At 55.3% G+C, this 16,212-nt stretch overlaps 6 protein-coding genes across 6 annotated transcripts; 2 read left to right on the top strand and 4 right to left on the bottom strand.

Moving 5' to 3' along the window:
• Positions 1-2,243: 2,243 nt before the first annotated feature.
• Positions 2,244-3,768, top strand: B0H64DRAFT_447269 (uncharacterized protein; the record flags this gene model as incomplete). Its single annotated transcript, XM_062806984.1, has 4 exons — positions 2,244-2,684; positions 2,749-2,874; positions 2,925-3,005; positions 3,097-3,768. 4 exons carry the CDS (start codon positions 2,244-2,246, stop codon positions 3,766-3,768), a joined length of 1,320 nt encoding a protein of 439 aa, XP_062654061.1.
• Positions 3,769-3,844: 76 nt separating this feature from the next.
• On the bottom strand, positions 3,845-5,014 carry B0H64DRAFT_368624 (uncharacterized protein). Its single transcript, XM_062801983.1, has 2 exons — positions 4,546-5,014; positions 3,845-4,469 (listed from the first exon to the last, which is right to left on the bottom strand). Exons 1-2 carry the CDS (start codon positions 4,791-4,793, stop codon positions 3,941-3,943), a joined length of 777 nt encoding a protein of 258 aa, XP_062654060.1. The 5' UTR covers positions 4,794-5,014; the 3' UTR covers positions 3,845-3,940.
• Positions 5,015-5,187: 173 nt separating this feature from the next.
• B0H64DRAFT_350567 (uncharacterized protein) lies at positions 5,188-7,147 on the bottom strand (the record flags this gene model as incomplete). The annotated part of the gene is made up of 2 exons (XM_062801441.1): positions 5,188-6,106; positions 6,169-7,147. 2 exons carry the CDS (start codon positions 7,145-7,147, stop codon positions 5,469-5,471), a joined length of 1,617 nt encoding a protein of 538 aa, XP_062654059.1. The 3' UTR covers positions 5,188-5,468.
• A 776-nt stretch (positions 7,148-7,923) lies between these two features.
• Positions 7,924-10,108, bottom strand: B0H64DRAFT_421069 (P-loop containing nucleoside triphosphate hydrolase protein; the record flags this gene model as incomplete). The annotated part of the gene is made up of 2 exons (XM_062805507.1): positions 7,924-8,184; positions 8,243-10,108. 2 exons carry the CDS (start codon positions 10,106-10,108, stop codon positions 7,924-7,926), a joined length of 2,127 nt encoding a protein of 708 aa, XP_062654058.1.
• Positions 10,109-11,350: 1,242 nt separating this feature from the next.
• B0H64DRAFT_412757 (uncharacterized protein) lies at positions 11,351-13,487 on the top strand. Its single transcript, XM_062804946.1, has one exon. The coding sequence runs from the start codon at positions 11,683-11,685 to the stop codon at positions 13,249-13,251; it is 1,569 nt and encodes a 522-aa protein (XP_062654057.1). The 5' UTR covers positions 11,351-11,682; the 3' UTR covers positions 13,252-13,487.
• An 83-nt stretch (positions 13,488-13,570) lies between these two features.
• On the bottom strand, positions 13,571-14,956 carry B0H64DRAFT_479240 (uncharacterized protein; the record flags this gene model as incomplete). The annotated part of the gene is made up of 4 exons (XM_062808292.1): positions 14,734-14,956; positions 14,562-14,666; positions 14,113-14,498; positions 13,571-14,030 (listed from the first exon to the last, which is right to left on the bottom strand). The coding sequence occupies exons 1-4, from the start codon at positions 14,887-14,889 to the stop codon at positions 13,571-13,573; spliced, it is 1,107 nt and encodes a 368-aa protein (XP_062654056.1). The 5' UTR covers positions 14,890-14,956.
• Between the last annotated feature and the right edge of the window lie 1,256 nt (positions 14,957-16,212).

Genomic DNA, 16,212 nt, shown 5'->3' with positions numbered 1-16,212 from the left:
ACAACGGAACAAGCTAGAATGGCTTGGCGCCCACCAATACCCGACTGTGACATGCCGAGCCGCTTCCGGCAAGAACAATTCGCCGCATCTCGGTTGCAGCCCACAAGGTCACTCTCTGGTCCCGCGTCTCGGCAGTTTGTTAGCGATGGCGCCCGTTACGTTCCCACGGCCCCTCTAGTTGCCCCCTCCTCGATCCCAGCGGTAACTAATATATCGTGGTGTTGTGGACCCAAGAACCCCGCGCCAGAAAGTAGACCCACGTGGGGGTCTTGATTCGCGACGTTGAGGAAGAGGGAGCTGTTGGTGGTGTGTTGCGCTAAGACTCCAGTGCAGTCCCCAGAGCCTATGGAGTGACACATTCCTCGACTGGTTGGGCGCGGGGGTTCGTCGTGCGGCGAAACGGTCTGAGGGGTTTGGCGGGTCCTGTCAGGGGGTCCACGAGGAGGTTGCTGTTTGTGTTGTCTGGGCTGCATGTGATGCTTCCGAGCTCGGAAACGGGAACATTAGAGGAGTCGTGATTGGTGATCGAGTTTGTTGGTTGAATGCCGATCGAATCGAGGGATCAAAACACCAGCGGATGCGAACCTCACATTCTTCATACCATGGAAGTGAACCCCATCTCGAACCGGGTCCGATCGGAACGGGTGTCTCACCCACGGTGGCGTGGGGCGGCGGGGCTGCAAGCGGAGCTGTCTCCTTCCAGGAACGTGCAACGGCCCTGCTACTGGTTGGCCAAGCCATTCCTGGTTCCAATGAAGAGACTCGTTTTGGCAGCAACGACCCGGGAGCGGTTTCGTTTGCCAACGTCGGCGACCCAGATGACCAGGGCAGCAAGCAACTCAGAGCAGGTCTAGATTACGATTTCTTAGATTATATTGGATTTCAAATACAATCCATTCAACACTCCATGATTTGGCCTAAAAGACTACAATTAGTGTGTCAGAATGGAAACTTCCAGGTTATTTGTGCTCTACTTTGCAAGATGACGCCCCCGGATGTCGCAGTAAGAGTACGCCCAGACAGCGTTGGCTGATTCACCATCACGTCGCAAATTACGTATGTTTGCCCATGAGAAAAACATTGGAAGTATCCACGGTGAGCCCTGCCAAACCAAACACGAAACAATCATGTCATCGCGTTACCGGCAAACCTTCCTCTGCTTGTTTTGGTGAATTTCATAATAGTAATGTGCTGAGTTTATCACGGGTGACGGCTTCTCGAACTCTTTCCACTCCTTAGGTAAGGTAGCCAAAGTGACCAAACCCATGTTCTCTGTTCTAGCAAATAGTGATTTTCGTTGTTTGTGTTAGCACTATCATTGTTAGTATTCATAACACATGTAAAAGGGTATTCCTCGGAATCCCAGCTCTCGTACCGTTTAAAGAACCCGGGTTGCTTCCATGGCTTTACTAAACTTGTAGTGTTGTTTACACAAGCCACGTCTGATGTCGCCAGGCGTGTCGCGTGTCTAGATACCTACCTAGGTAGTTGCCTACCAGTGATTGCTAATAACATCCCCTATACCTACTCTTACATTCATTTAGTCCCATCACTTCCCTCGTCCAGGTGACCTGGCTGCCAGTTGGAAACAGGATTGTTGCCAACTGGTCGTGGTTGTGATGGACCAAAGAAGGCATTGCTGACATGTTCTATAACAACGTCATCACACGGAACAGGCACGCTTCCTACCAAACTACCATTTTCTATGTAAACACAAGCGGCGTTGTGTTTCTTACCTCTTCCCTGCCACTTTGTCCATTTGTCAATCATTCCAACTTCTAGCGCTTTCATTCATTAGGCACATTGTGTGTTTTCTTTTGCTTCTCAATCCCCTTCCCATTCATGCCGCTGCTGGCTTCCTACTTCGAACTTGTTGAATATTCCCGCCATCACCAGGGGCTGATACACCTACTGCCCTCGACAAGCGCTACATCCTTCTTCCCGGAGTTAGAGATCCCGGTTATTTGAGTCTTATCTCAGAAAGCTTGCTAACTAGCAAGGGTTGTCTTGAGGTAAGTAAACCGAAATTCTCAGATTATCCATGTTCAGTCAGCCGGGTGTTCGCGGATGAGAACTGCCGGACATCGCTCGTTTGTTTTGTCTGGCAGGGTGGCGAGATGGAACGCGTTGCACCTTTACACTGCCCTCCCTGTGAATCCAGTTAACTATTTTACTACATGGAGATTCAATACGATGGTGGCTGACTTGGAAACTCAGATTTATTAACGGCACCCTACGTGAGAATGGCCAGCTACAAAACCAACATTCCCGCCTCCGAACTCGAGTCTTTTGGGACCCAGTGTACCTTTGGCGCTGAACCCTTGGCCCATTCGGGCCGAGACGATGGGAGAACAACCGCCCAAGCCGGCCCACATGAATCGCCGCGCCTCGATATCCGTCAGCTTCTGAATAACAAGGACCATACTTGGTCGGGCATAGTCCGCGACTACGATGACTGCCAGGAGCTTATGAAGCAGTATAAAACACTGAACGACAAGGAGGGCACGACAGACGTTGAAGTGTCCAATGACTTTCCCGAAGACAAGCAAGCCCAGAAAGAACTAGCCAGACAGCTCTTCGAGGCCATCTTGGAAGTAGATCCAGACACTTCCGACCACATGCATTCCCAGCGGGTACAGGAACTTAGCAACCTTGAGGTCGAGTTGCTTTCGTGGGAGCTTCTGGTACGATCAACTCTCGATTGCCCATATTGGGATAGGACGATATGGCTAACCGGTTGGTTGACAGTTTGCCATACACAGGGCGCAGGATGGCATTGTGGGTTGGGCTAAGTGGTCGCCCAAAGCAAGTCAGAGATATCAGAAGTGCGGGAACTTCCAAGAACGATTTGCGTTGGTCAAAGAAGCATGCCAGGTGAGTCCCTAAATGCCCCCGGAAAAATGGCTTGGTCTAATGAGAAACAGAAGTCTAAATCGGTTGTCCACGCCATGCTGTCGGCCCCTTTCATAACCCGGATGACAGCAGCACCTACCCATGAGTGCAAAGTAAGCATTGCGCATTGTTATTTCAAGGGCCCACCCTACCTGAGCCGTATTCGTCGAGCGATCGATTGTGAAGCTGACCAATTTGTATTAGTTAAAGAGCGCGAATAAAATGATCAACGCAAGAAAGGGGTTCATGTTGAAAGGGTATCAGCACATGATGGCAGAGAAGAACCAGAAGAGCAACCATGATCCCCCGGCGTCTTCGAAACGAAAGAGAGGTGTCAGCGGCAAGGACGAGGAAGGCCAGGCCAGATCCCAGGCAACCAACTACAAGCGTCACAAGGTTGAGATACCGAGAAAACCAGCGACAAGAACGGTAGTATCGTCCATTCCCGGGGGAGCGCTTAGTCGCATCCCAAGCGTCCCTACACCTCTAGTTAAAGAGGAAACCAAGAAAGGGTCATTGGTTCCCCGGGAATACTCTACATTGGGCCTCGCTAAAGAGTCCGTTGCGGGTCTGGACCAACCCGTCGCCTCGTTGGATCACCGAATGCCTCCCTCGGGCGGCGTTGATGCCGAATACCCGGTCCCTCAGCCGAACTCGATGGCTTCGCCTTACCCATCACTGGCTATGCCACTGCCACTACCCATCTGGGAGCCGACAGAGACTTCCTTTTCACCGCCTCCCCAGGAGATGGCCGTGGGTTCAGACACTGGGACCGAAGCATCGATGGTTGCGGGCAGCTTCGAGAATCTCGAATTCTTGAACCCGTGGAGCGATTTTGCGCGGGGTGACTATGGAGGGCAGCTCTGGGACTGGTGATCGTGGAGAGAAATGGGGCTTTCCTTTCTTTGTATTATAGCAGCGTCGAGGGTGGTGGGTTTCGAGTATTTGTTATGGGGGTATTATATGTCATTGGCGGATCACCCCAACTACCTACATACCTACCTATTTACGTATCTAAGGTACCTAGGTAGGTACTCAAAACGCCGGCTTACTGATTCCTCGCAACATCCAAGCCCATTACCCTCCTAAACCCTGTGTTTCCCACAACAGCGAATCCACCGGGCAACCTCTCCACGCCCTCCCCATCCAAAGCACCATCCCACATGCCCATAGCCATGCCCGTCAAGAACTTGCCCAGCGGTGCGGTCGGACTCCACTTACTCGTCCCCACGTACTTCATCATCGGCGACAGGATGCCCGCAAGACCGGTTTTGAATGTTCCAAGCTCCGGCAGGAAGGGCTTGATCTCCTCATGGCCGACCCAGTCGACAAACGCAGGACGAACGGTGCTCGCCCGGATCGAGGAAGGATTTGACTTCTGCATCTCGGCCAGCGCAAGCTCGGCCTCACCCTTGACGCGCCCGAAAATAGGGGTCAGGCGTCCCGGGGTGAAGGTTGCGCCGTCGCCGGAGACGTAGACAAAGCGGAAGGGTTCCTTGCTCCCTGTCTTTGATGGGAGGGACTGGAATGCCTCTGCGGCAGCGAGGGGGTAGGTTTTGGTGATTGTGACATATTCCCTAACACGGACAACGTGTCAGTTTACATGTAGTTACGCATCGGTGGACCGTCAAATAGACTGTAAGGGAGGCGAACTCTTTGCTGACTTGCGTCTGGCTGATTCCCAGTGCCCATACGCAACCTTGGGCATCCTTTAGTTTCTCAAGCAGGTCATGGTCGTACGACGCAAAGTCTTTGTGGATGATGACGTTGACGCGGTCATCGGTGAACTTGACAGGCCGTCTAGTGAGGACGGAGATCTTGGTGACATCCTTGGTATTGATCATGGCGTCGAGAACGGCAGTTCCCACCAGGCCGGTGGCCCCAGTCAGAATGAGATGCATTTTGTCGATGCTGACCTGTCTGGATGAGATGGGTTGTTAAGTGATCTTGTTATTGTACCTGATCAACTAGTGAGGTGTTTGAGATATGTGTCAGTTTGTTGAAAGGGGGTAAGGACGACAATATGAGACGTCCAATAGAGCAAGAGATACATCAAAGAAAGGCACCCAGCTTTCAATACATGTATTATGGGATTGCTTTGGTCTTTTAAGACCTCGACGACGGCGTTACTCGGGGTTAAAGCATATCAGCTTCTTGGCCGGAGATAACGTCAAACTTGAAGTGCGAAATGGCAGGGATTGGCGCTGTCAGCATCGGTCTCACTTCAGTCTCACTTGAACCTCCCTCCTGCACAGTACACCACAGGGTCCACCAAGTTGACCAAGGGAGGAAACTATCAGGTCAGACAACGACGCACATCGAGAGGATTGTCGATTCAACACAAAAAGTCTATTTTGAGAGAGTAGTAAACATAGGTACCCAACCTATCGTCCCCGCCATGTAATCTCTAGGTGCATAATACCCATCCGCTTGTGTTTCAACTTATGTTGGCTACATGTATTCCTCCAGCCCTTCACAAGAGACAACCGCCTCCCCCAGTCTGTATAAACCAGCCCCTTAGCCTTGAATACCTTTGATATCTTGATTGATACCTAACCGACGCAACTGTCGTGCTGTTAATCACCACCCACCAACGCCTTAATCTTAGCCAGGTAAAGAGGATGAATCCCGTGATTGGGAGGGATTCGTTTCCGGGGATGTTGTTCCTCTTCCTCAACCGCCGGCGCTCCCCGCTTCAGCTTTTGGTCTCCGGTCTTGGTAACCACCCACCCCCTTTCCAAGACGATTTTGGTCTTTTCCCCACCAGCCCCCTCCCCGAGCTTGGTCAATGCACCAAACGGAATACATGCAATCTCGTCTCTTGTATCTTCGGCCCTGTGCCCTTCACGGTTTCCTTGGGCCTCTGGGCCGACTTCATGGTCAATAACGTGAATCCATTTCGCGACTTTGAGCGATTTCGTATCTTGATCACAACCGGGCTCTCCCCACTTCTTGGGGTCTTGTGATGGAATTTCAATCTTGTAGTCGTCGGGGGCTTGTCGTAGGGCAAGCTTCAGGCGGACGGCCTCCTCGCAGATGGCCAAGAGTTGGCCCTTGACTTTATCGGCGTTGCGGATGAATGCGAAGCGTATCACTTGGTTGAGCGCTTCGAAGATCTCTTGGGCGGTCCCCTCGATATTGAGGGGGATGTCCCGGAGAGGGCTCGTAGCATCGATCGTTGTGGCTATCCAGTCGTTGAGTTTTGTGTTGTCAACTAACAGAGGAAGTGTTCGTTAGCAGGGCTATTCCATATAGGGCTAGAAGGGTGAAGCTTACCTCCTTTGGCCTCGAGCTCTTGCTCTAGAGCGCGAAGATAGGCTTCTGAATCGGAGATCGACGGATTCTCCTCGCTCTGGAGGAACACTTCAACACCGAAGATGCGCAGTCCAGGCCGTAGGATGCGTTGGAAAAGCAGGTGAAAGATCTTGGCCATCACTCTGTATTTCCGCTGAGAGGAACTTGCGTGATTCCATGACCAAGGGTGAAACAGAGTGTCCCCGGCCGCAAGGGTGCCGGGCAGAGGACCGAGCTGAACTGCGGCACTCCCAGCGAAAACCAATATGGTCTTTCTCAAGTTTAGGAATGCACCTGTGATATCTCTCTGTGCGTTCCTTTGTTTCTCAATTTGCTCGAGTTCAGCGTCCATCATACTCTGGACACGAGCAAGTTCAGTGGTGGCGATCTGTGCACGCATGTTTGCCATTTCCAGTTCTTTCTCCATCTCCTCGAGCCTCTTTATATCAAGCTCCCTCTTCTTCTTCAAGCCTTCGATCTCAATCCGATGCTCCCGTTGCAGGTTGGTCTTCTGCGCGTCCCCTCTCTCTTGCAGGTGTTTTGCGGGTTCCGGAGGCGGAAATCGCTCAAAGAACTTCTCAATGCCTTGAGCAAGCTCGCTGGAGATATCATCTGCCGTTTTCTCTAGCCGCTGTAGACCACGACCCATGTCTTGAAACTCGCGCTGAAAGGCGCCGAAGTTGCGGTCGAGGACAGACTGAAGCTGGTGTGCTGGCACTCCATCGGACACCCCCAACCCCCGCTGAGGGGTTGATTGGGCATCGGAAGTTGCTCGGGGCATATTCCGAGGATGGTTCATGAATGTCGCGGGCGGTTTAGGTATACGATGCCCCCGGAGGCCCCAGAGATTGCCCAAAAAGCTGTGGCGGTTTAGCCTTCGACCGTGGTACCCTCGGGGGGCTGGCACAGGACGGAAGTAGGGGCTCAAATGAATGAGGTGATGCTTCGGCTGTCCTTCCATTAGTATGGTTTCTGACGAAGCCGTCGTCCCAACCTAGGAGCTGCATGATCGAGGTCTCGAGTTGAAGGGACAAAGGGGTCCGGCTTGTATTGGCCTTTGTAAGCCACGGGGTGGGTGGGAAACAAAGAACTGTTTCCGGACACGGAGTAATACCATGATTTAGCAAAGGGAGAGAAAGAGGGTTTACTAGAGACGGCTACAAGTGGCTAACTCTGGGTGAGTACTGTACTTCGAGCCATCAGCAACCCAGCATTGAGTTCGACACACGGCTGCGTGGAATGCTACACCGGGCCTATATGGAGGCTAGTGTTCGCGTGTGGTAATCTTCTGGGGGTCAAGCAAGCAGAATATTGTCAAACTAACGGAAATCGGTTCTGTTGAGTTGGGGTCGCATGGTCATGTCACAAAAGGGAGCTTGTGGCCAAGGTTGGCGCCGGGAACGGGCATCAGTGACTCTATTAAGGCTGCCGGCTCATCCGCCTAAGAATTACCAAGTCCCCGCTTCAGGTTCAGCAAGGCTCCCAAACCGCTTCCCCTTCTTCTTCTTCTTTCCGAAGAACCCCGAAGAGCTCCGCGGGGTTTCTTCAACCTCTTCTAACATCATTCCGAGTTCAGACTCAACCTCAGGCTCGGCAGACGCGGGAGTGATACTGGCACCGTCCGAGTTGTCCAAGCTGTCAACGGGGCTGATGGGGCCGGTGGCCTCGGCAGAAACAAAGACCGAATCTATGAAGCGTTTGCTATTAGTCGGCCGAGACGAGACAGAAACGAATGAGTTATTGGTCGTTCGCACCCCCATTGATCCTGAACCCCACAAAACGCTTGCACGTCTCCAGGCCGTTTCGAAGCACGTCGAGCTGCTTGTTGAGCTGGTCACGCTCCGCACGGGTCTCCTCGGACTCCCCGGCGATGCGAGCCACTTCGTCGGCGGGCATCAGATAGACCGAGAGAGGCGACAGGATGCCGTCCAGAGCGGACATGAGCTTGGCCTCAATCACTTCGACCGCCACGTCGTCGACGAACCGTTCCAGGGCAACCTATAAGACCGGAATAGTTAGCAGGGGGTTAGATGGAAAATGATGAATGGACACCTACCTTGTAGTAGGCATTCAGACAATCCATGGCGTCGCCGGCGGCGGACCGCCTCACGTCCGGCTCATGACTCGCAATCAAAGCGTCAGAAAGGCCTTTGAGATTGTACGTGCCGTTTAGACGGACGTTTGACTCGGTCGAGGAAGCGCTGAGGAAGTCATAGAGAATCGTTTCCTGATTCCTTCTACGCCTGGTTTCGCGCATTTTCTGGAGGGTTTCGGCGAAATGGCGATTGTAGGTAACCGGGTGGCCGCTCTGAAGCGGCTTCAGTAGCTCCGTGGTCTTGTTGCGCATTTCCTTCAGGATGTCCGTCATGGCTGGGCCGAACACCTCTTGCTGGAGGGCCTTGGCCGTCGACGCGTCTGCCGTGTGCGCAACGACAAGCTTGATGAAGGTCGAGGTAGCCTCCCACACCTTTTCCACGTGGCGTCGCGCGATTTCCTCCCAGGGGCGGGATTGCTCACGGAACAGGTCAATGACGATCATTGGGTTGAAGGTGCCGGGCAGCTCACGGCCCCGCGTCTTGCGCATCAGTTGCTCGATCTGCTGGATGAAGTCATCCCTGGAGATTTGCACCACTTTCTGGGGATCGGAAGAAGCGTCCACGGTCTCAGGTGTGCCGTCGACGACCTGGCGGTAGTGACCTTGAAGCGACAGCTTAGACGCAAAGTCCTCGTTGAGGTTTTGAACAACGGCCCGGATGCGTTGTTCGTAACCAGGTTGGGTTTTAGCGTCAGAGAAGAACGAGCTGTCGTAGTTACCATCGGCCGATGACTTGACGAGCGCCTGGAAAGACTGGCTCAAGTGGACCAGGTATAGTCGCTGCTCCTCAGGGCTTGCCCGTGGGTCTCCGAGTTTCTCGAGCTGAGCTTCACAGGACTTGAACCTCTGCTCGATCTCATCCATCAGGCTTGGAAGTTCGGTAGCAATCTGTCCCAAAAGAACCTTGCTAAGACGGTTGCGCAGCCTGTCGATTCCGAGTGACAAAAAGGGAAGGGAAATCCAGACACCCGAACTGAAGAAGGCGGATTCCTCGGCATCCCTGGTCAAAAGGTCCGACGAGCCTTTCTCAGAGTCCATGTTCTTCAGAACGTGCCAACCGTGGTGGAACTCGACTTCCTGGTTCCTGGCGAGAGAGACATAGTTGGCTTCACTCTCACCGCCCGGGACAAGAGCGTCGGGTTTCGTTATCACGCCTAAGGTACGTTTGCCGTGCTGGTCGGCGGCCCGAGCCAGCTTCAGGACCACCTGGTTGGCAAAGTCGTTCTTGGCTGATACCACGGCGAGGATAATGCAGCGCGGCTCCCTCATATAGGACTTCACGACGTCCTGGATGAGGTGAACGTCCGAAGCCGTCTGATTCTTTGTCTCGGAGTGGATGAGGCCGGGAAGGTCGACGATGGTGAGATGAGGACGGTCTGGGCCGGTGACTTCGATGCGGAGGATGTCCTTGGCGAAGGCTTTGCCATGCGTTGTGATGCCCATCTCGGCCTTCGCCTTCTCGATCAGGTCGGGAAGGTCTTCGAACCCGTGCAGCTCCTCACGGAAGGCTAGGAGAGCCTTCCGCTCATCCTCGGGGCGGGATTCATGAGGAACAATGGACACACGGGCGCCGATGTGCGGTGTCTTGCGCAAGACCAGTTCCGTTGGGAAACGCGTGCACAGGTTGCTCTTGACTGGAAAAGAGACACCCGAAATGGCTTCGAGCACGGAACTCTTGCCGGATGACTGGTCGCCGCAGACAATGATCTGTGGCAAGGAAATGTAGTTGTTGATGCCTTGAAAGCGGAGACGGTCGATCGAGTCCAGAAGGGTGAGCTGGTCCTGGGAGCAAAGCTTGCTCAAGACGTTGCTCGCAAAAGCAACCATCTTGGAGGTCGCGGTTGTCTTGAGGACGTGGGGCGATAATGCAGGAAAAGAGTTGAGAGTTGTAGAGCGATAGTCAGGATTGAAGAACGCTTGTCAGTCCAGTAGCAAGGCGGGAAGACGGAGGGAAGGAGAGCATTTAAGTTTCCCGGCCTCTGGCATTTGAGGACATGGAGTCTGGGTTAACCAGAGCGTATTTGCATTCATGCCTAAGAAATAGCAGCAAACGGAGAGGGTAAGAACCATTGGGCCACAACTGGCGGTTGGCTGACCCGCCCTCCCATCTCATGCTGTAGGCCTCAAGGCAGGGCAGACTTTTGTTAACACGAGGGGTTGAGTGTTTGTTGCCATCGAGGCGATGCTCTCCATTCGCTGGGGCCCCTGACCGGGCCGGGCCATCGCAGGCAAACTTGGGCCCCCAACCGAATGAGAAACTGGCAGCCTTGGTCATTAACTGTGCCGCGGTTCAGTTCCTTGTTAACTAAGAGAATTGCCACTCTCAAGGTAAACGAAGTCGACCTTGTCGAGGGAAAATAACCCCAAGCATTTCGGTTGATGAGGCCAAAAGGTGCCGCAGTCTGTGTGTGTGGCCAAGAAGAGGCAAGACACTGATGCAAGATAACAATACACAGTACAGAGATGTCGATCTCGTTACCTCAAAAGTCAACTCCAGACACAGTATGTGCATCACAGTACTTGTACATAGTAGTACGTCTTGGTGTGTTACGCGGGCGGGGTTGGATCCCTCTCCGTCCTCTCCTTCTGCTGCGGCCTGGACCCCCTGAGAACAACCCCTGTCCGCTCATGCCGCCCCCTGTCCGATGTCATGACGAGGGAAAGGTCCATCTCGGGGATCGAAACGCGTGCAGCCGTGCAGGCCCAAAATCTGCCCAGCGGGGCCGCGTCGATCATGTCTCACTCGGGCAGAGCTCGCGTTACGCTCACCTGCAAGCTAACCAAGATTTTGGGATTTTGGTGCTGAGCGAATGCGGGCGATCGTGGCCGCTTTGGCAAAATGCCCTAAAGGAGCGCCCCAATTTCGACTTTCCCGAGTCATCGGGTTATTGTGTGGGACAGAGGATCGGACCGAGACCGAAGTCGTCCGGGGGTGACGCGAAGTCCGGCCGTCTTTTTATTCAACTGGACCGCCCTGTCAGCCACATTCGGTCCCTTGCTTGCTCTGCCCGTTTGTTGACGCCTTCTTATCGACCACCATGTTCCTCGGTAGGCTTCTCGGTCTCGGTGCCGCGTGCGTGGCCTTCGTTCAAGCCGTTGACCTCACGGGTTACGAGTACGTTGTCGTCGGTTCCGGCGCCGGCGGTGGTCCTCTTGCCGCACGCCTGGCATTGGCCGGGCACAAGACACTACTCATCGAAGCCGGCGACGACCAGGGCGCAAATATCAACTACACGGTGCCCGCATACCATGCCCGCGTCTCCGAGGATGAGCATCTGTCGTGGAACTTCTTTGTCCGCCACTACGCCGACGATGCCCGGCAGGCGCGCGACTGGAAAACCAGCTACGACACGTCAGAAGGTGGCCTGTACACCGGCCTCAACCCGCCGCCCGGCTCCAAGATGAAGGGGTTGTTGTATCCTCGCACGGGGACGCTCGGCGGGTGCACCGCGCACAACGCCATGGTGGCCGTCTACCCGCAGCGGTCCGACTTCGAGTACATGGCTACCCTGACCGGGGATAGCGCGTGGTCGCCCGACAACATGCGCAAGTACTTCCAGCGGCTGGAGAAGAAGCAGTACCTCACCGGCCTCCCCAAGGGCCACGGCAAGGACGGCTGGCTTTCGGTGGAGTTAACTCCCCTCTCAGTACCGCTCAAGGACCCGCAGCTCCTCGCCACCATCACCGGCGGTGCCTTTGCGCTCGGCGATATCACCAACCAGGTCCTCAACATCGGCACGCTGCTGGTGGGCGACCTCAACGCCGACAGCGAGCACCGTGACCGCAACCCGCACTACTACCAGGTCCCCATCACCACCAACAACGCGGCCCGCACCGGCGCGCGCGAGTTCGTCGTCTCGGTCCGCGACGCCCGCAACAAGGACGGCAGCAAGAAGTACCCGCTAGACGTCCGCCTCAACTGCCACGTCACGCGCGTCGTCTTCGACACCAGCGCATCCCCGCCGCGCGCCACGGGCGTCGAGTTCCTCGACGGCGCCCACCTCTACCGCGCCAGCCCGCTCAGCCGCTCCGCTCGCGCCGGAACCCCCGGCTCGGCCACCGCCTCCCGCGAGGTCATCATCTCCGGCGGCGCCTACAACTCCCCGCAGATCCTCAAGCTCTCGGGCGTCGGCCCGGCCGCCGAGCTCGCCCAGTTCAACATCCCCCTGGTGGCCGACCTCCCCGGCGTAGGCACCAACCTCCAAGACCACTACGAGTCCGCCGTGACGGCCAAAGTCCCCAAGGACTGGCCCGCCCTCCGCGGGTGCACCTTCCAGTTCAACAACACGCGCGACCCCTGTCTTGAACGGTGGCAGAACCCAATCCTGGGCGACCGCGGCACGTACGCGTCGGCGGGCCTATCCGTCGCGATGCTGCACAAGACGAGCGCCAGCGCCGACGGCACCTTCGACGCCTTCGTGTTTGGCGGGCCCGCCCAGTTCGCCGGCTACTACCCGGGCTACTCGTACGATGCGTCCGCGGAGCATGACTGGTGGACCTGGGTCGTCCTCAAGTCCCACCCGCGCAACACGGCCGGGCGGGTTACGCTGCGGTCGGCGGATCCGCTGGATCCGCCCGAGGTGGTGTACAACTACTTTGATACGGGCGGTGGGGATTATGCGGCGGATCTGCGGGCTATGGCGGAGGCGGTGGAGCTGGCGCGTCGTGCGCTGCGCCGCCAGCCGGTGAGGACGAATGAGGTGCTGCCCGGGGCGGAGGTCAACACGCGGGAGGAGATCGAGCAGTATATCAAGGACGGGTCGTGGGGCCATCATGCGAGCTCGACGTGCCCGATCGGGGCGGACGGGGATCCGATGGCTGTGTTGGATAGCCAGTTCCGGGTGCGCAAGGTGCAGGGGTTGCGGGTGGTGGACGCGTCGGTGTATCCGCGGATTCCGGGCACGTTTACGGCGGTGTCGACGTATATGGTGGCCGAGAAGGCGGCGGATGATATCTTGCGTGACGTTTGAGAGGTAGGTACATGTAGGTAGGCGGCGTCGTCTGGCCTCGGTTGCACACACGGTAATGTTTACTGGATAATTAGGTAGTATTGTATTACACGGGGTATTAGTGTACCTATTATTAGTTCAACCTTGTTAAGAAAGTCGTCCTCCCTTTCGTATCCTTGCGTACTAGGGGGTTAGTAAGGGCCGGTCGCGAAGGAACAGTGGTAGACTTAAAAAGTAACAGGCTTTGATTCCTAACGTCATATATATTATTAAGTCGACATGGGGGCGGCTAAACCAACCTGTGGCAGGCCCACAGCGGTCTTGCAGTATTTTACCCCCTTTACGTATGTCGTGACTCGGAGCTCCTCTCCGACTCCTTGGACGGCTTCCCGTCAGACCCTGACGGTACCCTAAGAAGCTCCTGGCTCGTGTTGTAGCACTCGGCTGAATACTCGCCAATCACGGGCTGCAGCTTGAGACCTGGCTGGTCGTACTTGTTGTGAGCCGACGTCCTGGCCTCGGTCCGGTGTGTGAAAGACCTCTTGACGGCAATGGACCCCGTCGGCATGGGCATGTTGTTGCCATATCCCGATGGGGTGGGTAGTGAAGGGCGGCCGCCGAGCCCGAGTTTAAACGCGATGAGTTTTACCAGGGGCTGCAGCGTGGCGAGGCCGCCTGCTGTGATGGCTAGACACTGCTCAGTTGTGGACCAGATGGCGACGTCGATCGTGTCGTATAAGAAGTCGTCGCTGGCAATGAGATGTACATAAGGAAGGCGGATGACCACGGCGGCACTGGCACTGTAATCGCAATCTGTAAGTAAACAAACAGCCTTGAGCGTGGCCGGGGGAGTCAGCCACCAGGGGGTGAGCCGCCACTTACACACAACCGAGGCCCATTAGAAGGCATAGAGCCCATTTGGTCTGGCGTTTCATGTTGAGGTGGGACAGAATCCAGGCGGGCATCAGGGCAAATGTGAAGTCAGTGATGATGTTGATGACACTGAACAGCATGACCAGGGCGATGACGACGCGGTCCGGGATGCAGGTGCCCGTCTGGCTGTACTTGTCCCAGTAGTAGCTGACCGGCCAGCATTGAAAGATGCTGGCAAAAAAGAAGACCAAACAGCTGGCGACGGTCAAGATTGCAGCGGTGTTGAGAATCCACTTGTGTACGCGTTCGACGATGACACGGCGGAAAAAGAAGGCGATGGATATTTTGGTCAATGCCATGGTGACAGCGTAGCTCGGATAGCAGCAGTACCACCACTAGGAGACAAACTGCATGTTAGCACAGCGCGATTGGCCGGTTGGTAGATGGTCTTGCTTTACCTTTCTAGCTTCTGCATAGGATTCTTTGCTCAGATCGCCCACATGGTAGCCTGTCCCGTGGGCGAGGCCAGTGAGGGAGACGGAGCAATAGAAAGCAAAGCAAATCTTCCACGGAGCGAATGGGTTAGCAGCCCGCCCTATGTGGGATCTGAGTTCCTCTTGAGAGACATACTGCGGCGGCGACCATCAACCAGTCGTCAGCCCCAAAGGCTTTGAGCAGCCAGATGCGGACATAACATCGAAGGGCGGTTACTGTCAAGGCGAGGACCAAGGCTGCGATGTTGACAGCGGTAAGTGGCAAGGCCCGGTTCTCTGGAGAGGACGCCATGTTGAATCCGTCCAGTATTGAGATTCGTGTGAGTCGAGGTTCAACTCTTGAGCCGGCTCAGAGGGTCGACTGGCCAGCCGGTTGAGTGCTTGCTGCTAGGGGGGTCGCCGAGCCGTCAAAACCGGCCCGAGAGAGAGTTGGGAACGGCGTCCTGGACCTCAGTTGGTCACGTCTTATGTATATCGACATGACCGGGCAGCCGGGCCTTTCTTTTTTATTTTTAAAGTATCTGGCCGCGGAAAAGCTGTGGAGTGTGGATTCCCCATCGATGTTGCAGACCAGATTACTCCCCCCCCTGAGAGTGGGGAGTAAACATGGTCCAGCCGAGGTGCCGGGCCCGCCTTTCATTCCACGGTCCATTGGCGAGCTGTGTTCCCTTCAGACTTTACAGGAGATCGCCTTTGGCCCGGAGAAAGGCCGTACCTGGCTAGAGCTATGGGAGGTGGTCTCGAGATGGTCTAGTCCGGGTTCCAAGAGGGCGGACCCCTCCCAACCCCCATTTTAAAACGTGGTACGCGAGACTTGGTATCGCCACCCCGTTTGATGAAGAGAGACCCTTTCGTGCGCGGTACTTCCCCAACGGATATTGGTGATTAGATTGTGATCTTGACCAACCTAGGCACCTATCTCCCTGATACCTTCTTCCTACTTCCCTACCTAGGTAGGTAGAGAGACGACTGACCGCGAAGATTGGACTGATTTTCGATCTCTAGTTTGACAGCTTTTGGACATTTTCTTCCTCGGCACGTGCTCGGCTCCCAGGCTATTATTATTGTGGGCTTTCACGGGTGTCAAACCCAAACAAGATGAACCTGCCGATTGGCTCCAGTGGTTTTGGGTTGTCACTTCCCCGACTGCCGCGTTCAAGGATCAAAAAGGTTTGTTAGCGGCCGCACGAGCTCAGCGCACAACACAGGTTCGTGTCCATTCCGCGGTGGGGACTGTCGATCTGCAACAGCCCAGGCAAGTCTCACCGCGTGCTTGTGGGGCCCCTCGTTTCTTTTAACCTGATGGAGACATGGAGAAAGCTTTCTGGAATTGTCTTTTTTGCCCACGAAGTGGCCAGACACCTGTCGGGGATGATAAAAGCATTGTCTGAGATCGGTTCAGTTGCCGATGCTGAGCTCCGGGGGTCCACGAGGGAGAGCACAAGGCGAGTTTCGGATCGGGGGCTGCAGCTTCCAGGTTTGCGCGTGTCACACACACAAGGAGGTCGGAAACAATTACCAGATTCGGCATCGGCAAGATCCGTGAGTGTCTGCTTACCCGAGTGCGTGCCCGAGTCATGCCGAGTCCCACTTCGAACGCAACAACGGGATTCAC

This window comes from Chaetomium fimeti, assembly GCF_033439085.1.
Source record: "Chaetomium fimeti strain CBS 168.71 chromosome Unknown B0H64scaffold_13, whole genome shotgun sequence".
In the NCBI taxonomy this organism is placed as follows: Eukaryota; Fungi; Ascomycota; class Sordariomycetes; order Sordariales; family Chaetomiaceae; genus Chaetomium; species Chaetomium fimeti.
This window is presented reverse-complemented; position numbering and strand designations above follow the sequence as displayed.

Excerpts from the sequence above, each read along its gene's own strand:
- B0H64DRAFT_368624 (XM_062801983.1), bottom strand. The coding sequence starts at position 4,793 with ATGCATCTCATTCTGACTGGGGCCACCGGCCTGGTGGGAACTGCCGTT. Across the intron at positions 4,470-4,545 it reads CAGACGCAAGTCAGCAAAGA|GGAATATGTCACAATCACCA; the intron begins GTTCGCCTCCCT and ends TGTCCGTGTTAG.
- B0H64DRAFT_412757 (XM_062804946.1), top strand. The coding sequence starts at position 11,683 with ATGAAGGGGTTGTTGTATCCTCGCACGGGGACGCTCGGCGGGTGCACC.